The sequence below is a fragment of the Limanda limanda genome, chromosome 18, assembly GCF_963576545.1.
Source record: "Limanda limanda chromosome 18, fLimLim1.1, whole genome shotgun sequence".
Taxonomy (NCBI): Eukaryota; Metazoa; Chordata; class Actinopteri; order Pleuronectiformes; family Pleuronectidae; genus Limanda; species Limanda limanda.
Genome location: NC_083653.1, coordinates 5705544 through 5730669, shown reverse-complemented (window position 1 = coordinate 5730669; position 25126 = coordinate 5705544). Strand labels below are relative to the sequence as shown.

At 41.3% G+C, this 25126-nt stretch overlaps 1 protein-coding gene across 2 annotated transcripts in view; it reads left to right on the top strand.

The window, feature by feature from the left end:
- The window catches only part of dlgap2b (discs, large (Drosophila) homolog-associated protein 2b), a 35919-nt gene extending 15493 nt beyond the window's left edge, over positions 1-20426 (top strand). The window contains exons 5-10 of one of the 2 annotated variants that reach the window (XM_061092110.1): positions 14865-15223; positions 16418-16503; positions 16580-16986; positions 17531-17622; positions 19097-19249; positions 20211-20426. In XM_061092110.1, the coding sequence (XP_060948093.1) occupies positions 14865-15223; positions 16418-16503; positions 16580-16986; positions 17531-17622; positions 19097-19249; positions 20211-20426 (1313 nt within the window). Of the gene's footprint in view, positions 1-1910; positions 2723-14864; positions 15224-16417; positions 16504-16579; positions 16987-17530; positions 17623-19096; positions 19250-20210 lie in introns of those variants that run through there. The other variant, XM_061092109.1, reaches the window with a different exon arrangement.
- Positions 20427-25126: the final 4700 nt, after the last annotated feature.

The following is a 25126-nucleotide window of genomic DNA, read 5'->3' as shown; positions in this document are numbered from 1 at the left end:
TTGATTCCTGGAATCACGTTTGTCAAGTTAGTATTTAATACTAGTTTATAATTGAATTGTAAGCGTTATGAAGCAAACCCCGTGTGAGGCTAGTGGGCCCTTGAGTGGGGCAGGGATCCCGAGCAGCAAACCCCTCTCCATTTGACCATCCATCTCTTGAAGGATAACCAGGGGGAAAGAACAACTGGAGGCATCAGTGATGATTGTTGCAGGTATTTTAATGTTGACACGCATACATATATCTATGTATATGTGTGTTTTTGCACTGCCTTCTCAGTAAAAAAACCATAGCCACTTAGAGTTTATAAAATAGAGCTGGTAGAAAATATCCCGTTATGTTTCCTCGTAGCAAACACGGTTTCAAACAACTCACAAAACCTCAGACACTGATTTTTATCTGAAAACCTTTGCATCTTAATATTGATGACATTGATGAATGTGATACTGGCTTTTGTGAGTTGTTTAACATGTCTCTATTTAAGTGTTCTTAGACCACATTATAAGTGTATATGTACTTCTCAAACTTGTGCCTGCTGCACACTAGAGGATAATCTTCCAAACTTTGGTTTGACATCAGCGAGACTCAATTAGTAAGAAAGGAACTGCGATCGGGCAAAAACATGCAATAGCCAATTAGGGCGAGAAAATGGCTGCCTAGAAGACTTCTGTTTGTTTTGAGGACAAACTTGTGGAACAGTTTAAGTACTGGTTTAATGTTTCCTGTCCTGTTTGTGCAAAACATTACACAAACAAACGCAAAAAGCCGTAGTCCGCCTCTGTTTTTATTCTAATTATTATAACGCAAGTTTTTTCAAACGTGTTCATCGTATCGACTGAATCCCCAAGTTTGTGCGTTCTCTCGATTAAAAGATTAAACATAGGTGATCAGTCGTTATGTCTCTGGTCTCCCACGACTTTAAAATCCGTTAAAAATGTGAAAATCCTACAGTGTGCAGCAGTCACAATGTCTTCATAACCCAAACCATAAAATAGCTCTGAATGTTATCGCATCGCCACTGTCTCCAATCATGTGTGAGAGCAGCATCTGTCTGCTGTACATGTGTAAACTTTATTCTTTCTTTCCATGAAAATTTGACATCTTAAAAAAAAAACGTTTGCATCGAGTCTGTCAGCTGTGTTTGACTGTGGGATTGCAGCCTCTTCCTGGTTGCAGCCCTGAAGGGGGGGGGGGGCCCTCCCCTCGCCGGGTTACTTTCTTCATACGGTCTAATCTGCCACCTTGGACCTGATATGTTCAATAGGGTTCATATCTGCTTCTTGGCCCAGTGGGTTGTGATTCCTCTGCTCCCTTTACATCTTTTCTTTTGCACAAAATGGCACAAATTTTTTTTCCAGTCAACATTTTGATATGTCTTGAGAAATAGGGGTTCTCGGGAAAAATGGGATTCATCATTTGATAAGGATTGATGCATTTGGTGTGTTTAATTCCACTCTTCGCTGTGCTGTGCAGTGAAAAGATGGAAAGAAGCCTTGAGATGACTGAGAAGGCAGTGTTAAAAACATCGTGAAAAGTCTACAGTATGTGAGTCTCATGACAACAGTTAGGTGTGTACTCCTCTACTCACTCAGGAAGGATAACAGCTGACCCTCAAAGCCATTTTGTTAAAAGTTAACCTTGAACACCAGATGATTAGAAACTTTAAAACACATGCTATCAACTCCACCAACAACATTCTTACATATTAGTCACATTTGGACTGCACACCAGTCCGTGGTGGGTTAGAACCAAACAGGGAATGATGTCATTGGAATTACTTGCCACTCACATACTGTATGTTTTCCATAGATATGTGTTGACTTTCTGATTGAGAATCCAAATCAAATCACACTCCAGCTGTTCCTTTCACGTTGAATGTCCTTCTGTTTGCATATTCAAATTTTTCTTCCAGAGGGATATGATATTGTGGATGGGACCTCTTTACTAAATGAAGACATGATAGACGATGATGACGGTGCTAGCTCCTCTGCCTATGCGGAGCTGGAAAGGCTGGAGAGAGAGACTATGGCCTGTCGCAGCCAGCACAGTACTAGCTCCACCATAACAGCCATCTCCGTCCCCCCGGCGTCCCCGCCTTCATACAGGATCCCCTCCGCCTCGCCGGTATCCGCCTCTGAGACCCCGGTCCCTCAGGCCCTCCAGGCCTTTAAGGAGTCGGCGAACATGGTCGCTGCCTTCAACCTGCAGTGGAAGGATGAAATCTCAGCAATGCGCTATGAGCTGGCAGAGCTGCGAAGGGACGTCTGTGGGGAACTGAAAACTTTCAACAGCAACTTCTTCAACTTTACTCAGTGCTACAATATGTGGACTTTGTGCCGGGAGCCGTGCAGCGACAGCACCACGCAAACAGACGACAGGGTGTCCATAGGAATCCAAGCAGGCTCCAGTTGGTCCATTCGACAGAATAAACAGGACAAGTCGGTGATGTGCCAGCCAGAGCCGGCGCCGTTCAGCATAATGGATTTCATGGACCCGCCCCGGATTGAGATCATAGAGGGAACCCCTGAAAGCACGCCAGACGGGTCGTGCAGCCCTGCCAGCCCGATTCCAATAGAGGACTTCCCCTGGGAGATCATAAAAAAAAAGCCCCATAAGCAGCCGGACTCAGGTGCCCACACGGGTGGTCACAGAAGCGCCAGTCTAGAACTATGGAGCAGAAAGTACACCAGTGGGCCCATGTCATACCTGTCTATGTCATTCTAACCATTCCCATACGCATTCTGTAAAACGAGACGAGGAAGCCAGGGTGAAAACCTGACACTGACCACGAGAGGCAGGGAAGAGCTGTTTTTAGATGTCCCTTTACTCTATGCAGACACAGAGTCTGTCATCTCTTGAACAGGTTACAATGTTGTTCAAGCAATCTTTAAAAAACAAGTGTCTTGCTTAGCCACGGAATAAATGAGAATGATTATGTTTCACACCGGAATGAGGTGACATGGGAATGTGAGAGAGAATGTGGCTGATGTTCAGATCCTCAAGTGCCAACGAGTGCAGCATTATCTTCTCTCGACCGTCTTAAATACCCGACCTTCAGAGAAACGTCAATTACAGTAAACACACGATTGGAGATCTGAGGGTTCGCTGAATGACCTAGAATCAGCCACGGGTCAGGTGAGGAGTAAGTGGGCCTGTTTCTGCACATGAATTTGAAAAGCTCAAGCTCATGTTCATTCCAGTTTCTCCTTGTGTAGAAACGTTCTTTTAAGCACCTCCTGAGAATACTGAATAAAAACTGTGAATAACTTTATAAAACCCTAGTTTTTTAAAACGAGTGCTTTAAAGATGAACAAATTTATTTATGAATATATTGATCTATAATTTCCTTTTTAGTTGTTCTAATCAAAGCGTTCCTCTGCCATGGCCTTCATCCATTTTGCAGCCAGTTCCAGTTGAAATGGGCTTTTTCTGAAAAATGTCTCGCTCACAAAAACAGTAAGAAATTAAGAAATATTAGATAGCGCTAACAATAACTCATAATAGCCCTAATAACAACATTTAAAAGCCCAATTCTCTGGAATATTAGATGGATGACACTGTCTCGAGGCTCTGTCGACTGGCTCTGTGGCCCCCGGCTGAAAAATAGTTTACAGTGATTTCATAGTCTAACAACATGTGGAAGGGGAAGGGGGATTCACAGTGATCACGAAGTATGAATGTATCGGCTTCAGTTCATTCTTGCACAAAACTGCATTCGTGTTCCTAACTCCTGTACATGTATATAAATGTACCATTTTGTATATAGAGAAACTTATATTCAATACTTGTACTGTTTGCAGTTATAGACATACTGTGTTGCCGGCGCTGAGAGGGGTAAAATCAGGAGTTGTGGTTTTAAACCAAACGCAGCACTTTTCTTTGTCCAGTCTTTGAGGTCTGCCGCCATTTGCTTCATCACGTCCGCCATCCAGCCGCCGATGCGCCTCATAAGGAGGTTGGTAGTTCATACCGGTGTTTCACCTTTGGTTTTTCGTGCAGTGGTGACTGCGCTGTGAATGTAAAGTGTCCAACCGATCCCATGAGTAATCTCTATAAACGGCGAGGCACAAGAGTTTTGGGGCTGGAATTAGCCTTGTGGTTTATATTTCTACCTTGAGCAGACTTTGGTTTTTAATTTATCTGCATTTATGGATGTTAATAGAGATTAGACCTAAAACACAAATCGCTAGTTGGACTATGAACAGTGAACGGAAGATGGAGACTTGACCCAGATATCTGCCGTCTACACTACAAGCTCCAAAATATTGTCAGATCGCCCAAGAGGCGTATTCGTTATCAGATAATAACCAAATGCCTCCGACTTTGTTTTTAGACGTTTAACAAGTAATGATTTGAACTTACAGTTTTGGTTAAGTGTCCTCAGAGATATGGACTGAATTCTACCAAATTCACCTTTTTTTAAATGCCACATTTCTCTGGTAAAGACTGGATTTTTCATGCTGGGCCGGTTCATCACTGCAGGAAGATGACAAAGAAACATCGGTCCCTAGAAGTAGACAATCAGACCCTCTGAGGGGCCTCTACCTGTCCCCAGAGGTGCAGTGCAGTACCACTGAATGTGCTAACACCGCCTCACTAGTGATGGCTTAGCTGGGCTCCTGTGGGAGGGGGGGACCCCTCAATCACCTGCTATATTTGGCCAATTGCTCATTTTGTCTGTTACTCATAAAGCTATCGTCGTTCACTAGTCATTGGCATCCCCCTCCACCACTCATCCATTTGTCCCGTTGCACCAACATGGCGTACCAAAGTTAATCCGGAGGCCCTTGGAACTGAGGCCGACAACAAACGTCTCCCAAGTTTTGACAGCTCTCATCTCTGGATGATCACTGCAGCACAGGAGCATGGAAAGCCTGTGTGTATCAGACCCCTGACTGAAATGTGAACCTTGCGAAAAGGACTTGTGATAAAGGAGAGGCTACAGCTTTCACTTTATAAAGAGAGAGAGTGGATCCACTTCCATCCTTTTTGCAAGATCAAAAGACAGTTCTTGCAGAAAAAAGTGGCATTTTTGAAAAAGATGATATTTATAAAAAGGTTGTACCAGAGGTAAGGAATCAAATTTAAAGCCACAAAATAAAAAAAAAAAGAATAAAGGCAGATATTTTCCTTTTTCGGTTTTTGCAGTAGCTCCACTCCACACATCTGTCACGGTATCTCATCGAACCTGAGCTAAAAGTCTGAGCTAACGATTTCATTTGCCTTGATAATCTAATATTGGTGTAACAGAGGAACACTGAATCAAGGCATCCATAACTCTGATGTTTCGGTACAAAGAGTAAAAAGGTATAAAGGATAAACTCAACTGTATTGTTGCCATTCTTCACTCTTTGCAATACAGAATAAGCATTTTTTTTAAAAAGCTTAGAACCTATTTATAATTGTTATAAACCCAAATAAAAGAATTTTGCGTTTTTCCATCGCAGACCAGCCAAAGGTCAGGTTAGAATAAATCATGACTAATTTCAGTGAAAGGCATATGACTGTGACAACATTTAGCCTATAATCGTTTTAATATATAAATACATATATATATATATATATACAGTATATATTAAAAAAAGAGAAAAAACTTTGGAAAGGCTTGTCTTCATATTTTTGCTTTTCGAATAACTAAGAGGGGAATGCAGTGGTGTTCCTTACTTTCCATCTATTCCCATCGTTTGGGGAATGCAAAGTAACTTATAGGTGCTGAGGACCACCAAATCACGATGTCTCAAATCTACATTCATTCATTCTATGCAAGGCGTATGTTATTTGTTGTATTTTTACGTCATCTGAATATTTACAGTTATAGATATTAGGTGTTTTACGTTAAACCTTCACGCAAGTCGTCAATGCCAGGAATGGATTTTTGATGTTGACAGAAAAATATCAGCGGCTCTTTTAGAAAAATGAAATATCTCTTTCATTTTGTTTTTGATTTTATTTTCTTGCATGAGCCCCGGGCAAGACTAGCGGCTGTTTCAGTGTTTTCCTGCAAAGCAGCCGTGTCATTGCCACTGCTCTCATCTGAGCTTCGAGGTGTACGAGCGTCTGAGGGGTTGTTGGTGAGATTCCTGAGATTTCTGCCATCTTGTAGCATACGTGTGCTTCGTTAAACATTATACACAGAAGAAATGAACAATCATAAGTGCATCACAGATTTAAAAAAAAAAAAAAAAAAGTTATTGACTTGTACAGACAATATAATTGGAAATGCTGTGCAAATACATTGTAATGAATTTACATCAAATGGAACTAGTGACTGACTGATGCCACGGAACTCACCCAATACTCTGAATACATTTAAACCCAATGTCTCAACATCATTCCATCATTTAGCCCAAAGAAAATAATGACTCTTCCCTCAAAAAAAGTTGAAATGCAGCAGAATTACAGATATTGATCTAACTACTAAAATCAAAGAAAGCTATTATCCTTAAAAAAAAATACTTAAGAAAGAAACGAAGGGTAATTTAAAGATATTTTTTGACAATGCAACCATATTGTTGTGCGATGAAATATGTAATTGTTTGTGAGAGAAATTCTGAACAGAACGTAGTCAACTTCCCAATTTGAGTTTTTGTCGACATCTTTTTTTTTGTCATCCAGAGATCTGATGCAACAACTGTGCCCCCCCCCCCATGGAATCTGATCTCGTCTGAACCTGTAATCACTGCTTCAGTAGAACTACCTTTTCTTACCCATGTGCAATACTTCCTGCAATTTAATTCCCAGTTCCACAGAGATCCACGTGTTCCTCTGTCCGACGTCACTCACATTGCAACTTTCAGGGATCTCAGACTGCATTGTTCAGTGAATCAGATTTTGTCCAAAAGTTCTAAAGCATTCTTTTGAAAACCACAGTTAAGCCGGCATTTGTTAGCGTACGCTTATTTTGTTCAACGAATGAAATGTGACATGTGATATTTTTTTTATTTGTTTTGTTTTTTTCCGCTTATCGTGGTGTTTCTTGTGAATTTCTTTTTCATTTGACAACTTTTATTGGCCTTATGTATTTTTCATAAATTGATATAAAACAATGGATTAAAATGTTTATGATGCTTATGTTTATGGTAATTTTAATGACAAAAAATGGGGGTCATAGCTTTACGATGGCGTCCAAAGATGAAACTGACTTGTAGCATGTCCGTAGTGAGTCGTCTACACAACCTGACGCACAACAAGTACACAGCATGGGTCTGGCTGTCTGTCTTTTTACTTTGACTCCTCTCTATTATGCCTTGCTTCTTTTTTTTTTTACTGAGTTATCATATTTTTATTTTGGTTTTTCTTTTTTCCTTTTTCTATTTTTCCCCCCCATTGTAGGCGTCCGTAGCTTAGCTGGGGGGCGTAGAGAGTACGGTAGGTCTGGTAGGGAACCGCTTTATTCTGTATTCTTTTATATATGTTGTTAATACAGTTTTTCATACATTTTGTCCGACTCATCCACATTTTCCACCCGTTAGAAGAATAAGATGCATCATGAAGTTGCAGCTACTGTCCCCACTCACTGAGTACGTTGAATACATTTAAATGTTTTCATCTGTTCCCCACATTGAATCAAGTAGATTTTACAAGATGATGCTTGTGGAGAAGTTGCATATTGAGTTTAACAAACCAAAAAGAACAGAAGTAACATGTTTGCCTTGTGTTACGTTAACACTGAAAACACACTGGCATTGGCAACGAGACACAATATTCAAATGTTCCACTTAAAATCTCTACGGCACAACTGGAATATACTTCAATTGAAAACATGCATAGAGTTTTTTTATTTGTTTATTTGGTTTGTTTTTATTCGTTATGTTTTAATATTACAGTTTTGTTCAAATTCATTGGTTCTAGTAGTGATTCACCCTCTTGCTTTAACCATTGTATCAGTTTTCTTTGAGCGGAGGGCGAGGAATACGGTCAGCTCACGGCCGTGCGTCTTTATTTGAAATGTCCTGGAATGCAGCAAGGCAGGTTACGACCAACGTGACGGCTTTGTTCTTCAAACCACCGCAAATCAATGCTGCTTTTAGCTGATATCATGAATCTGGTTTTAATGCTCGTGGAAAATACCTTTTTAGAGCAATATTATTCAATAATAGTCATACAATACTCTTAATTCTAAGGTGGAGGGTGATGGATACTGAAAAGTATTCTCTCTATAGTTGGAAATCACCCAGTCTGCACAAAATCCTGCATATATATTATTTTACTTGTAGATATATTGGGTTCTACTACTTTAACGACCTCATTAGCAGCAGAGGTTTGGAAGTCGTCTTTCCGACAAAGCAACATATTGAAGATATAGATATTCACGTCCCCATAAAGGTTTTAGTGAACCCTAGACGTTTCCTCTACCACGCCACCATCAGAGCAAAGTAGACACTCACCAAACCTAATGAACTTTAGGTTTTGGAGATTTATTCAAACTAGTGATACATTCAATAAAAAGGATCTTTTAAACCCAGCTACTTGTAAGTAACAGCAGCAAAAAGACCAATATGTCATTTTGTTTTATTAGAGGAGCTGTGAATACAGGGTACAATGAAAATACTCGAGGGGCTCTTTCAAAATACGCTATAAGAATCTCGTGACGTTTGCAGAAGGTAAATCTTTGTGGAGGATTTATTCGGGACGCTGACCTCTACCTCATGATTGGGGCAGGCCATTGATTTGTATTGGTTTGTTGTGAATTACCATACATAAAAAGTAAACCCACCTTGCATCCATGGGGGCATCACCACTGTATGTATATATGTATGTGGCTATGAACAACATGCTCGTGTAGTGTACAGCTCTTGGAAAACAAAATAAGAGCTACACAAACCTAGTTTAAATTTCGTACATCCAGCGGAATTAGCTGGGATTCTCGACGTATACACACTCGAGTCCTGCTAATTGTCCTATGTCAAATCATCCATGCATTCATGAGCCCATTTACCGACCCATCCACTCATCTTTGCAAACCATCAGCATCATAATCAAGCTGAAGCCTGAGGAAGTACTCAGTGGTCAGGTCAGGTGTAGTTACCCTGAAACGAGGATAAAGTCCCCAAAGTCAGTTCTCTATTGCTGTGTTCCTTTTACTAGTAATTTATTCTGCCTGTGGCAAAACGCACAGACTAAAGAGAGATGTAATTCAGTCGGGCACATGCATTATTCAAGAAAATACAGTTTTATAAGAGGGATTCCTTCAACAGGAGAAAAGGCCATTTCAGACCATTTCAGTACAAGTAGGATTTAATTTGGATTGAATCCAGGAGTCATAACTGAGGAGACATTGTACTGGTGCCAATCAAGATCTGCAGGGGTAGATACTTTTTATTCTCAATTATTTTCACATTAAATATGTTGTAAAGTGCCCAGTGAAAAGGGACGGCCAATAAAACAATATCAGCAATTATTGCAGTATAATTTTCATCAATAGTAAAATTAGTAAATTACCTCATATTAGTAAAATGTTCCGCATTTATATCTTGATATTAATGCGATTACGTAAAATACAAAGTTCAAAATAATGATACTGAAACCAGATAAAATTGTAGGATGAGATTTTTAGGCTTTAAATTAAATAGATTTAGCAAGATATGAATTCAAATACAATGAATAAGAACTTTTTCCAATTATTTCCATGGTTAACATGGTTTATAAAATACATGTCCAACAAAACTAGTGTAGCCTTCAGACATGCTACATTCACCCGGTCACATTCTCGGCCCCCATGCTCATGTGCACAGCTTGTCAGTCATTGCACGTCATTACGCCACCACCCCCCCCCCCCCCCGAGCTGAGTAAGAGTCGCATTTCACCAGCGCCTCTGCCAGTCTGAGTCCGCAACTCTGGCAAGAGCAGAAACGGAGGGAGTCGGCCTGGAGACCAGACGCGGTCAGAACTATTGCATCAAGTTTTCTGAAAATTTTAAGCCTTGACCACAGAGGAGAAAAAAAGGTTTGAGGGGGTGTTTTTGAAAAAAGTGAAAGTCTGTTACTTATTCTCTGCACCGAAAATATTGACTTTAGGTCAGACTTTACATGAAGTCCATGCAAGTACAGTAGTTATAGTTCCGACATTCTCTAGTACATATAACAGATGGAAGAAGGGATTTTAATTCAATATTGCACTTCACGTAAATTAAGAGTTTCAAAGTACAACATGCAACACTTGATTTTTAGTTTAAAAACATGGTTCTCTCAGGACATTTTGTCAGATTTTCTATGTTTCCAGACGTCTTATCTTCATTTCTGTTAACACGACAAAAAGCCGACTTAAATTTTCCAATTTAAGGTCACGTTTTTGGTATTTTTGCCACAGTAGTAGAGTGGCTAATTTACCACTTGATTATAATTACTTGCTATTGCCTCTTCTTCTTAGTCTCTGTCTGTAAATTAGAGTTCGAGTTGGCTTTAGTCTCCAAACACTCTCTCAGAAGAGACACTGTACTGCTTGAACAAAAGTATTGACAATATCCACGGATCAGAAAATAATAAACCATCTCACCATCTAAATTTGTAATAGTAATAATTCTAATGGCTTCATTAGACCCTTAAGTTATAAAAAAAAGTTGATCACAACTTGGTTTCATATGAATGTTTAAATAACTTCTACTCTGTGTTTTATATGTCTATATAACATGATAAGGTGAAGCTGTGTTTTCAGATTCAAATGTACTGTATGTTTAAATAAGTAATCGATAAGTATGGATTGATCTTTAGATAATATGTATAATATGGCAATGCAAATGGGCAAAATTCCTTGATTAATCAAAGGTTAAAGCTTTGGATAGTGATTCTGTTGATTGCTTTATGAAGCAATACAATGTTTTTGGAGGCAACAAACAGCAACAAGTACAAAATCTAGAAATATTCATATTCAAATGTACAATGTACATATACAAAAACCTTGATATTAACATGTAAACAAGGTTGAGGCACCTCTTGAGAAATTGTTGCGGAGGAGTTTTGCCCATCAAGTTGCAAATTGTGTCAGTTCCATTAGAATATTTGTCTGCGTTTTGAGACTGAAACACGACAAATGCTGAATTATGAGTGTGAACCAAAACAATCTGTAATAATCCCGTAAACAGAGAAGCAGGGAACTCATTTATACTATGTGAAATCATTAAAGGGCAAGATGCATTTTCTCCAAGTGCATCCAGAAAAAAAACAATAATATGACCCATTTTTAAATCTCTACATTCAGCTTGTGTGTTTCTCTCTCTCCTTCTGCCTGTTACTTATTTAGCAACTGGATAAATAAGCAGAAAACATCCTGTGTTTAATGAGCTTTAGACCTGTAGTGCATCAGTGTGAATGATGAAGATGCCTGTACTGGTCCGTTAGTAACTGGTGGTGCTTGCTCCTTGCAGGGATTCAGTTTCGTCTCCCTACTTCCTGCAGCGTGGACCGCGCTCAGCCTCCTCCAGGTAACCAGTCTGTCTCCATCTCTTCTCCTCTCCACCTCACTGGCTCTTATCTCCGCTAAAAAAACACATTTCAGCTGCAGCCATACATCCATGGGTTGCTAGAAAAATAAGCACACGGACAAAAGTAAATAAATGTGGACGTCTACTTAGGAAATAGGTGGGAGACACATAGTATTTCTTTGGGTGCCAAATGTTTGCTCATAATCCTGAAAATTATACATTGCAAAACAGCATCTGGTTTTAAATTGAAAAAAGTATATTGAAACATCCGTAAAACTTTAAAAACCAATTACGCAACATTTCACTGCCTCCTAAAATCAATGTAGTATAATCTAGACTCATTGTTTCTCCTGTATTATGTTAAAACGCTCGTAAAATATCAGATAAGCTAATAATGTCATATTATATCTAACAATAGCTCTGTTGGATTTTGTAGTAGTAAAGTAAAAATTCATCTCACAGGTTTGTGCGTTTCTCTCAAAAACTTTTTGGATTTACTTTGATGAAGGCTTTTATTTTCTAAGCCTCACCGTGCAGTTTGAGCTCCACGATATTTATGAGGATTTTGATATACACACACGATACTCTTCACTATCAGTACTTGAGAAATTCAGTCCTGATATGATCCAGTATTACTCCGAGAGAGTCCAGGGTAAATAATGTAGAGTCTACATCGAAGGACATCTGCTGTCCAGTCAATGTTATTGCAATATATATTATAATGTCCTTTTTTTTTTCTCTCAGCAGAGGAGTCAGCAAATTAAAGGTCTTCGCTGAACAGCAACAACTTAAGCTAATAATTCTGTGATTATTCCCGGCATATTAACAAAGGCGTGCGAGGCAACAAATCTGCCCCTGAATGTCAGCTCGTTTAGTCGAGCACAAAAGAGTGTGAATGAAGAGCAGGGGCAGCCGTGTAGTGCTGAGTCATCCTCCAGTCTGATGACAGGCTCATTTAGAGTATTTACCATTATCCTGCAGTGGGAGTACACTCATTCATTGCTTCTACAGAGGAGCTTATGTGACTGGGCATATTTGCACATTCAAGACCACTTTGGAAAACTCGGTGACCTTTCCTCCGCAGCGCCACCTTCAGCCCACATGGTTGAGTCACGAATCTCGATTGAAAACAATTGGAAGAAGGTACATAATATCTCTTAGGTACGAGACAGTGGAGGCGAGAGGTTTAGACACATTTGAGGAGATTATAATGCTCCAGTTTCATATCGGCAATCAAACTGTTAACTTGTATTTACTGGTCTCCCTGATGCATCTGGAACGGGGAACAACTAATTCAGTTTTTAAATTGTCATCCATCTCCATCAAAGATTTCCTTCTTACACAATTGGAGTCTGGAAACAATTAAAAGTTACTTTGCATGTGTCAGCAGAAGAGAAGCTGTTAAGTTATTCTAATTGGACGAGGTCACATCCACAGTGTTTCATTCAGTTGAGAAACTAAATTCCTCACTTTAATTTTAAAACGCCAAGCGGAGCGACTCAGTTAAACAGGATGGACGTCTGAAGGTAATGTCATTCAGGAGTCAAATAAGTTAGGAACTATAATTTATTACACTGTATATAAGGATCTTTACAGTGTTTTTACCTTTTTTATATATACAGTATTTTTAACAAACTAAAAATACACATCATAATCACACTAAATGGGTAAAACTAACTAAAATGGAGGTACAGCATATAAAACGAATCCAGTCTAAATAAAACCGTCCTGCGCTAAATCGCCTTCATCAAGGTCAGAATGTTTTTTTGTTCCATTCAACAATGATATATTTGGAGGAAGTGGTTAATGACCTTGTTGAACTCTTTTGTATTTCACTGTGCAGAGAGGTGTTTGTGATATTTTTCACACGAACAGCAGCAACCTCTCTAAAACTGTTTGGACCGAAACCTGAATTTGTAACAGTGTGGGTGAATCTGATAAACAAGATACTTCACATGTTGTTTAAAAAATATGATGAGGAAGGTACTTTAACCTCACGTTGGAACCATTTCATATCCTCCTGCAGTTCTATGATCTGATTTGCCTGATTCAAAAAGGACAAAGAGTTTTTAATCCAAATCAGTTACATGAGTGCAAGGCTACAGATATATTAACATTATAATTACAGCCAAATTAGAATTTAATGCAAGGTAACTGCAAGAAATACAGATACTAGAGTATTTATATATATATATGAATATGTGGATGTTTTTCAGTTTTTAGTACCAAGCAGTCTGTTACGTGTTTCCTTTAGGAAGTAAGTCAACGTATATAAATAGAATGTATGGTGTTGCATACCAGCTGAGTCACCGCTCTTTTCAGTTCGGTCTCCACCCACCGCGTCTTGCAGAACTGCAGCCCCTTCAAGTGGGAAGCAAGTCAAGTCTCTGACTGGATTTAGCTTCACAGACTTCACTGGGATTTCTTCTATGCATTTAATTACCTGTATGGTTCAAAGTGGCGTGCATTAGTATACGTATCTGTGAGGTGTGTGGGCACAATGTTAGGGGCTGTGTCTGCACCCACTTGTAAACAGTAAGAGTTTGAAGCACAGATTCTTGCTGCATTAGGTAACTCTTATAAATAATGGATGGGGATGAGTAAAGGACCGAGAGTGAGAGAATCTGGGAGAAGCTTCAGGTTCATAACGGTTGTTAAAGGTGTCACAAAAGAAAGTTTGAGCCATGATTCACAGACGACTTTTACTCTGTGATTCATTTAGATTTTTCTAACCTTAAGTGCAGAATATATTTTTTTATTCAGTGTAAAAAAGATAATTTTATTCAGTGTTTCTAAGTTGTTAGAAATAAAGTTTAAAGGAGCAAACTTAATTTCTTAACAGAATTATTTTAATTTATTTTGGAATCACGTTTCGTCTTGCTTTTATTCCTCAAGTAATTAGGTTTAATAATTTAAGAGTAAAAATAGTTAATAATCAGCTCAGTTACTTCGTCACATTTTGCTCTAGAAAACAAAGACAAGCTTGAAATCTAAATTTCAGTTTATTTTTCTGTGAATTTAAATGAATCCTAATCTCTTTTCCATTATTTAAAACTTTTTCTCCCCTGAACAATTACATGTGACATCAGAGTTTTATCATGAAAGCAAGTGAAGTTGGCAGAGTTCTGCTGTGAGGTCCATCTGGATGGATTACCATCAAACTCTCATTGGCACTAGAGAGCAAATCTTTCCCATAATCCTTAATTTCATTTCCTGCAGTAAACACACAGACATGTTACAGAGCTGCTGTTGCTTTTCACCTTAGTGACACTCCCCTTGCTTTGAAAGCTCTAACCCCGACTCTGTCATCATGCTCACACACGGTGTGACACAGGTGACTGCAGCACTTGTCCGCTTCTGGCCACATTTTTCATTCTCATGTTTTATTTTACCCTCTACCCCTGTCTTGCCTTGTCCTCGTCCTTTCATCCTGCTTGTGCTATCCAGCGGTATCATATCCTCCTAGTTACAAGAAGACTCCACCTCCTGTGCCCCCGCGCTCCACCACCAAGCCTCTTATCTCTGTGACAGCCCAGAGCAGTACAGAGTCCACCCAAGATGCCTACCAGGAGGGCAGGCATCCACGGGGCGGTCTGTGGACCACGGACAGCCTCGGCCGTCCCATCTACAGCTCCACGGACAGCCTGGACAGCACCAAGGCGGTCACCATGGCCATGGAGTCAGCAGCAGGCAAGAGGCACGCATCCTCGGGCAGCCACACCTCCGTCCAGACATGCGACAAAGCAGTGCTGGTGTCCAAGGCCGAGGAGTACCTCAAAACCCCACGTTCCTCCATCGGGATACAGGTAACAAACTGACTTCTGCTCTCTCCTCACTCACCACTCAGCTTTCATTCCAATTATACCAGTCCTCTCTGTCTCCCTCAGTTTGATATTCAGAATGTCAACATGTAGGAGAGCTGTGCAACTGTAAAAACACCTCTGGGCTCTCAGTCATTCATTTTAAATCAGAAAAATAGGTTTTTTTTTCTCCAAAGAAGAAAATTACAATGGATTTTTTGGTAGATGTCACAATGAATCACTCTGGATGGAAAAAAATACATTAACAGAGATGACAGAAGAGGTTGATGTTTCATGGATAACTTACAGTAGGTCCACATCTACAACTACAAGAGTGCAAATGAGCTAATCTTCGTTATTTAAGAGATGTGATCAATTCCCCAAATGTACCAGTCAGTGTGAACTTCAAGGTCTCAAAGTCCTGTTTAACTTTACACATGTATTACCTGGAGGAGTAGTGAAGAGTGATATCTACCAGCTGAGGTAAACGAGAGCTCCACACAGAATCAAAGAGTCACTCTGACAACCTAGGTTCCTCCTTCCTATTCTAAAGGCGAGAGTCCTCAGTGGTTGGACGTAGGTGCCTGTGTGAACTATGCTGTTCCCGAGTCCAAGAAAATGTGTCCAGTTGTTTAAAATGGATGCCGTGTCGATAACGAAACAGACATCCACCTAAAGGATTGTGTCGTACAGCTACGTCTTGTACCAGAATCCCCAAAGACTCTCGACCAAGAACAACGGGGCTGCTCATTGAGTCTCTGGAGACGTGGATCTGAAACCTGGGAAAGCACCAAACGTTCCCCAGGGACCAGGCAGCTCTGGTCTCTGATTCTTACATAAAAGTGCTGGTTTTCTTCCAGTGGCGCTGACTGTTGGTTTATCAGCTGTGCTCTGCAGAGCAGGAAGGATGAGCAGGGGGGTGATACTTCACTCCTGACTGCCATTTGCCCTTGTGGTCCTTGTTTAGCACTTATAGGTTTGAGAAGGATTATGAAAGGCAGAGATGTATGATGTATGTATGAAACAATCGGTGCAATGGTTTTCAAAGAGTTGATTGTGGGAGATGATACGAGTCCTTCTCCAAACCAGCACACCTGCCTTTGTTTTAAAATAAACAATCTAACTGAGCAGTGTGTTTGTTCTTTTGAGCGTTCGCGATGTGTGGTGACTTGAAAGTGTTCTGCTGTGCGTCTTCTCCAGGTGGAAACTGTGACCGACTCGGAGTCAGAAAGTAAAGCCCTTCCTCAGTTCCATTCAATCGGGATCCAGGTGGAGGATCACAAACGGTCAGTAGCACGGACAAAACACATTCTTCTTTATTCTCAAGGGAGCGAATTAACATTTCATCGCTGTCCTTGTCAGGCATGGGCGGTTCAAGCGCTCAAACAGCGTGACCACTGCTGTGCAAGCAGACATGGAGCTGGAGGGCTTTCCCTCCATGGAGGACAAGGGCCTGCAGTTTGGCGGCGGCTTCGGTCGCCACTCGGAGCCGAGCACGCCGACGCAGTACGGGGCCATCCGCACGGTGCGCACGCAGGGCCTGTTCAGCTACAGGGAGGACTACCGGCCGTCCAGTGGGCCGTCCAGTCCGCAGCCCGAGCCCTGGCTGGTGGGGCCCGGCATGGACGGCACCGAGGCCGGCCGCGTGTCCCCCCTCCGCAGGGACGGCAGCTGGTTCATGCAGCTCCTCCACAATGAAACCAAGCGGCTGGAGGGATGGTGCAAAGAGATGGAGAGAGAAGCAGAGGAACACGACATGTCGGAGGAGAGTGAGTGTTCCCAGGGAAACTATCTTTGTCAACCTGGTGTTGTTGTCTTTAGGATATTTAATGCAGGATGTCCGCTGCTATTAAAGATGGTGCTTCCTCACACTATCCAGCCAAAATATCCTGAATTCAAACCCTGCCATCTTGTGTGTTTGGAGTCAAAGACTGCAAAGAGGGGTGGAGCCACTCTACTGAGGTCTCAACCAATCATAAATCAGTCTCAGCTGTCAATCATGACTCAAATAACGAATTAGAACCAAACTTAGCAGAAACATGAACACGTCAACATCCTTGAATTACCTTATATGACTTAAATCATCTTTGTGAACTTGTTGACATGAATTTTCAGTTTTTTAGTTACAGTCTACAACGTAAACCAGTTTAGCCAAAGTGGACACTGACACAATAAGCTGTCATGCTACCTATGAAAACACTGAATCTTGATGGGATCCTTGTGAATGAGAGATGTTTCTCATCATGTTGCGTCAGTTGTCAAATCAAATTCTGTCCCTTTCCCTCTCTCTCTCTACATGTGTTCGTCCACCAGTTCTTGGAAAAATCCGGAGCGCAGTGGGAAGTGCTCAGCTGCTAATGTCTCAAAAGTTTCAGCAGTTTTACTGGTTATGTCAGCAGAATCTGGTGAGTATTCCATGTGTGTGTCTGCCTGTGTGTCTGTGTGTGTGTGTGTGTGTGTAAGCATGAAATCGACCTACATGGTGTTAATATGTCACACAAAGGATCAGGGGGAAACTCATCCTCTTCCTCTTGCTCGCTCTGACGCTGCACTTGTGCACCTTCCAGAAATAGAGCCCAGGGATCGATAGTGAAGCCCTCGTGACCCACAGCGGACAGAAGGGGAATTCCAATAGGAAGCAGCACCTGCGTTTCGGGGGGCTATCCATTAATGCACAGCGTCAGCGGCGTGATCGGGACCTTTAGAGTTTGAGTAATGGACCGACACGCCGTCTCCCTGTTTAGCCCTCACTTCACGTAGACGCGGTTGCACCTTTTTCTATCCACAAAATGTCGTCAATGAGAATGTTTCTGCAGATACAGAAACAAGACGGGTGCTTAATCACTTCTGTCTAAAGGGCAACTAATATTTTTAATGAAATGCAAAACCTTGTGGAGGCGGTGTGTGTGTGTGTATGTGTGTGTGTCTTAGCTCAGTTTGTTGCTCTCTTTAAGATGGATTCATGCTGCGGTTTCTCTCTCTGTAGATAATGGGATGATGAATTAAGTCTAACATTGTTAGAGACAAGCCTTGAGATAGGCCCCCGAGCCCTCAGACAGGTCAACGAGACAGGTTTCCCCTGGTGGGCGGAGGAAGAACTGCATGACGTATGGGATGATAGAATGTTCTTGGGTCTGATTTGGCACTCGGTCTGTGTTTGCTGCCTGTGGTAACGGTTGTGTGGAGCCGCCTGATTGTGCAAGTTGTCATCTGCACATCAGTCAGCTGGGTAAGGATCACAAGGAGGAAGAAGAATGCTCCACAGACACACTCTGAGCACCAGATGTTAGTCACATTAAAGACGTTTGTCATTTAGACAATTGTGAGTTTGCTGTATTGAAGCTTTCGAGAAGTTAAGTGTTCCCCTACCATTGATGTATTTAATTGTTTGAACACAAAGAAAAATATGTATATACAATTTAGAAATGTATGATTTGAAGTAACAACCCCTCCCTCACTCACCATTCTCACATGCATTTGATTATCTATAATCATTGTTGTTGCTTTATGGCACAAAATAAACCAAATTTACCGCTATATAAAAACAACTTTGTCATATCTTAAGGATGTAACCACAAAGTGTCAGTTTAGGTTATGAACCAATTTTGAAGCTATGCTGCCCCACAGTGGTGAGGACGGTGAGGTTCAGGTGTAGATGTGGTTATGATATGACCAGAAAGTAAATTGTGCTTTCAAAGCCAAAGTAGATATGATGGTTTCAGTGACATGGTTTCTTTTCTCTTATTTAATATGAAGCAGATGGTTTAACACAGATCTGAAATACAGTATTTTATCTGTAGATGGCGTGTACAATTATGCACTTGAATTTTTAGAAAATGTCAAATGCTCACCACATCCTTTCCTCCACCGTCTCCTCAGGACCCCAGTGCCATGCCCAGACCCACATCTCAGGACCTGGCTGGATTCTGGGACCTGCTGCAGCTTTCCATCGACGACGTCACTGCCAAGTTCGATGAGCTGCAGCAGATCAAGAGCAACGAGTGGCAGCTGGTGGAGAGTCCGGAGAAGAAGGTAAAGATAGTGATATTTAATTTAACTTCTCACAAATCCACACTCTGAAAACACTGAGGACCAACCCACTGAACTACACAGACATCAGTGATCCTGTTTGAGGATTGTTTACTGTCACATTGGAATCATCAGCTGCATCTCTAGGATAATCGTCTCATCCCAGGATCACGTGTGAGAAGCACATTTAGGCTGTGATGTGTTTCTAGATGGACTAGAGCCTTCCGGGGCTCTTGGATAATTATCTTCATGCTACAGTTGTAGTAGCGAGGGCTGTTATTTACCTCCAGCAGTTAACGGGCACATCTCAGGCTCCTTGAAGTCGAGTGCTAACAGTCCCACAGATGCTCTTTATTGGGCTGATCTGCTTCCAGCAAGCGAGGCACCGATTTACTTCCAACAGCAGATTAGCAAGCAATTAGAAAAAGCTTCTATTCAAACGATTGTGTGCGTCAGTCTGATTTAGGTATGTAGATTCTAAAGGGGGAATGTTAGTGGCGTTGTATGTAACGTAAGTGATGTTCTAACTATATAACCAGTTAAGAACTCAATCGATGAAAGTTATTCAAAGTAATTTCTGTTCTCAGGGAATCAGGGGCTGTGATACCGACTAGAGCCAAACCCATTCACCAGTGGGTCGATTAAATCAGCCAATATGAGCAAAACATCGGGATCAGACTTAAAAAATGACACTAAACATCATCATCAACATCTCACTCCACAGCACAAAAGCCATCCAATAATGTCTGATTCGATCCACTGTTCTATTTGTAATCCATTAAATTTAAGGTCCATATAATTGATAACCTCTGGCAAACATCTACACCCTTTTCAACTTTAGACCATTAATTGAGATACGTCGTTCTAATCGCATTTCTCCCTTCAAATCAACACGTTCTGTGAAGTTAATTGCTTAAATAATCTAGACATTTTTTTGTTTAATCAAGTCGCTCTGTCTCCTAAGGAGCGGAAGTGGCCCCCACCCCTGCCCAAGCGGCCAGCCAAGGGCCACGGTGTTATAACGCGGGAGCGCTCTCTGGACCTTCAGGACCGCCAGCGGCACGAAGCCCGGAGACGCCTCCTGGCTGCCAAACGAGCAGCTTCTTTCAGACAGAACTCAGTCACCGAGAGGGCGGACAGTATCGAGATCTACATCCCAGAGGCCCAGACCCGGCTTTGAGGTCCACACACTCATCGTCCACTTTCTTCCTCCTCCTGCTGTCTTCATCTGTCCCCCAGCTCGTCCACTGTGTTGCCATCTGTTGTTGCCATTCTCTGGGTTGTCCCCACTGAAGCTACACTAGGCAAAGAGTTCAGAGGAAACCATTCTTTTCAGCCTAAACGACCACGTGGCACTGCCATGGGGAAGAACGCCCCGTCTTCCCCCAGTGAGAAGTCAGGTGAGTCAGGTGTGTGCGATGCTCGTCCAACAGGAAGAGATACAAAAATCTGAAATTTTGATTGACACCCGAGCTGTCTCGGAAGCAGTAAAACCTGGACACACCAGCATTAGACCTTTTTCCTCTTGTCCCTCTGGTCTGATTAAAGTTGGTTAACAGGGATCTCAGGCCAGCTGGATTAGTGAGCGTCAGTATTCTCATGGCTATTCAACGTCATAAAAAAAAGGTCTACATGTCTTCGTCACCTGAAGCTGCTAATGTGAAGTTGCCTGGTGTAGCTTTCAGCCCTCAGGGGACTCCACACATTCTGCACCATGAGAATGAGCTGCTATATCCAAAAAGAAACATTTCACTTGTCATGAAATTCAGCTATAACTTCAAACTTCCGTCATCGCTATAAGCCCCACGGAGAGAATGCGAGTAATGTTATATTTGTTACATTCAAAGGGAAACACAAAGTGCAACTTTATCTCATCAGCAACAATGGTCTTGGGCTAAAGCAGCCTGAGGTTACCACGGCAGCAGAAAGTGATGGTTTTCATTAGAAACCTGGTGCAACTTTATCGTTGTCGAGATTTCCTGCCACTTTTGTGGTTATATACAATACAATACTCTTGTTTCTACCATTATTGCATCACTCCATCTTGAACTAGAAGGGCAAACCTCCTCCATATACACTCAAAGATATCAGCTGATATATACCTGATTTATTTCCATCAAGTTCCATGAATTATTCACTGGAAAAATTGTAATAAAGTTGACGAACGCTTTATGTTGCTATGTCAAAGAAAGAGAATAAATATCCCTGATCTGCGCCAAAATGTAAAGGTTCAGTGTGTAAGATTTAGGTGAAATGGATCTAGTGTCAGAAACATAATATAAATGAATCCTAGTGATGTTTTCACTAGTTTTTTCATTCGAAATTGTAAGAATTGTGTTTTTCTTTCACCTAGAATGGGCCTTTTATATTTAAATACTATATATTTACACCAGGAGCAGGTCCCAGTCTGGACAAACTAAACATCTAAAGGGGAGGGTGAGGTGACGGGTATTCAGCTGCAACATGCAACTTCACCACTAGATGTCACTGAACTCCACACACTGAACCTTTAATTGGTTATTTCCATCCTTTAAAAACACCTCAGTTGTGTTTTTGTGTAATATTGCTCACGAACAATCAAACCTAACAAACAGACAGAACCTCCTCGGCCGAGGTGACCAGGCTGCTGCCGTGGAACAGTGTTGCTGAATGAGATCTGAAAATGAGGCTACAAATTCCATTATTTCCCTTCATTGATTCACTTTAATTCATATTAAAAAACCACCACATCTTAGAACGTTTTTTAAAGATATGTACGTTATTTGCTGCTGGATGCATTTCCATTGCAGAACAAATATGAATTATTAACAGAAAAAGAAGAAGTTTTACGAAGCCTGGAAGAGGTGACTGTATCCAACAATGCATTTTGCACCTTATAATATTCATGTTTGTATTTCCAAGGGAAATGTAGTTTATGAAGCTCATGTGATATTGTTGCAGTTGAATTGCAAGGACAGAAATGGAGGATTTACCACAGAATTCATGTTATTCTATAGGATCATATAAACTGCACCTTGTGTTTCATTTTTTCTTTCCGACGCCGCTCAGGCCTCGTTATCGTAAATCTAACACGTTTAATCACATTTACAGTATCTATCACACGGCCGACATCACAGTAAACATCCAGTATCTCTAGCTAAAGCAGTTGTGGGTTGATTTGAGTGCGTTGGTCCTGCTGACTGAGGGGGGGGTTCCTCTGCTAACAGCTCATTTCTGACACACTGCATCTGACCTTTTGTTCCAAGTGGCGCATATTTAAAAAATAATATACTGTTGTTATTTTGATCTGCTCATGTAGTCTATGAAAGACAGGTGCAAATGACACTTTAACAATATTCAGTTACTATAGTAAATGGTGCTGCTTTTTACTCTGAAACTGTTGTCCTTTACCCAGTCCTATGTGCACGCACACACACACACACACACACACACGCACACAGACACACTCAAGGACTTTTTAAAACTGAGATTTATTAACATGGTGCCCGGTGTCTCTCCAGCGACGTGTGGGACATTGTGACTTTAGAAAAGATCATCTTTGCAATGCTCTCGCCCTCAGCGGTGAAAATCAGGAGAGAGGTTTCATGGTGTAACTTCCTGTCTGGCTTGAAAAGAGGTCGGGTTTATGTATCAGACGGGAGAGATTACAGGATTTCGACATTCCACCGACCTTAAAGTAAAATCTACTATGCCCGCCATGAGCCAGGGGCATTCAGTGTACCCGTCCATATTTTATACGACACAGACGAAGAAACACCGACATTTTGCTCACACACGCCCATTCATCTGTCAATCCAGTCCCAGCTGATTAAGACTATTACATGGCCACTAGGTTTCCCATGTTACTGTTATAAGACCAGTGCCCAGTAGGGGGCAGCAGTCTGTGTACTGTAAATACTTTGGTGAGGTAGTGAGACCTGCTTTTCAGGAGGGAGAGTCTTTTACTCTGTGACACGTATACATCACTGCTGGATGGAAAACCCTCACGTTACCAAACGGTCTTAAGCAAATAAAAAAAACAAATGTAGAGCCCCAAACGATGCAAGAAAATCCAAGAGGGTCAGAAGATGCTAAAAGATCCAGGCCGGTCTACTTCCGAGATGTTTCAGGAGCTTTTTGACTTTACAGACAGACGCAAAAAACAATATAATGCATTAAACGGAAAACTGAGAAAATTTAATCAGTCATTTAATTTTTCACATACGAGCTTTGGTCTGAGAGAGAGAATTTACAGTTTTAAAATATTCCTCCTTGTTTATTTCACCGGTTCCTCCTGAACTTTTGTTCTCAAAGAAGCAGACGACAGCTTCACTGAATTACGAGACAACAGCTGATGACTTTGACAATTCTACTGCTCTTCCACCTGAATGAAGGTCAAGCAAATCAAGTCGACTTCCCACAGACTGCATACTGTGATTCCATCTTGTGTGGTACTTGATCAAGTCATCATCATCAATCTAGGCTTTCCTTTAGGAGCTACCTTTTCACTAAGAATTTCCCTGTAGGTTGTTTCCACTTTCAAACCAGTAGACATGAGTGAAATCTACAAATTCGTATTAGTGGTAATAATCCACAGATTAGCTTCTCTGCTTTGGGTAAAATCGTCACGTGTCACCTGACAGGGACGAGGCAGCAAAGAGGAACTGGGAGAGTAAAGTGAGGATCCACTGGGACGACCTACTGGTCTCTGGCTTAAAATGGAAAACGATGTCACTTTAGCTGTTTTTGCACCATTCCCCAGTGGGTGGGGCTGATTTCTGACACAAAGATGTCCTCGAAAGTCACAGGGACACCGGCAGCTGCGAGCTGTCACAGTACGTACAACACACACACACACGCACACACACATGCGCTGACATCGATATTTAGAAAAGTGTTTTGTGACCTCACGCTCGTCTGTGATCGTGACACATCAACATGACATCTTTAGTGAAAACACTGAATATTTCTCTTCCTTGTCTGTGTCACGTTCTATCTCACCACGCCACAAGGGGCTTAGACGTTTGGCAACTATGTACATGACAAATCCTCAGGTGCCTTACGGTCTGATTCTCATCGGACTCAGTGAGTGAATGTGTTGGGTTGAGATTTGTGGAAGGACTGCAACACCTGTTAAGAGTGCGAGTTTGTCTGTGATACCATTACAAAGGGCTGGAAACTGGGCTGGGTCGGACTGCAGAATTTAAAACTTTATATCTGACTACTTTAAACTTTGGACTGTAATAAACTTCAGCACAATAACGTCAAGAGGGCAGCAAAGGAGGATTGGGTAACATTTGTTATCCTAACCCTAACCCTTCTTTTTGGGGTTTTTGGCTCAGATCCCATAGAAGTTTCACCACGATGCAGTGAGATCCACTTTATGAGTCATGACTGTGGACAAATGTCCGTTCAAATTACGATCAATTGTAGAAAATCGGTGGATTCGACAATTTACTCACATTTCGTGCCTCGTTTCCAAACAGTTTTGTTCCGTGTTTGTAATTCCATGTCATATTCGGACTCCGCTCCCCTAGTGTTCAACGCCTGGAACTGCATTTCTCTACGGCTGGATAGAGATGCCACTGCAGCCGGTAGAGAAATTGTCGGATTATGTACCTGGAGCAATATTTAGAAGAAAGGACGTGCTTGGTGATTGTTGTTTAAAAGCACATTGTTTATGTTGATTATATTAAGATTATTATATCTATTGATGTACACATCATGTTCAGCAAAAAACTTTTTTGTAATTCATAGTGTTCAACTGGCAGAACAGGTATACATTTAAATATATAATTACACAGTTTGAGTAACAACATTGTCAAACAATTCAAATAGTCTCTTAGCTCATTGGTTTTTATGGTAAAACTTCCAGTGGCACAAAGTGTGTAAAGTCTGTCC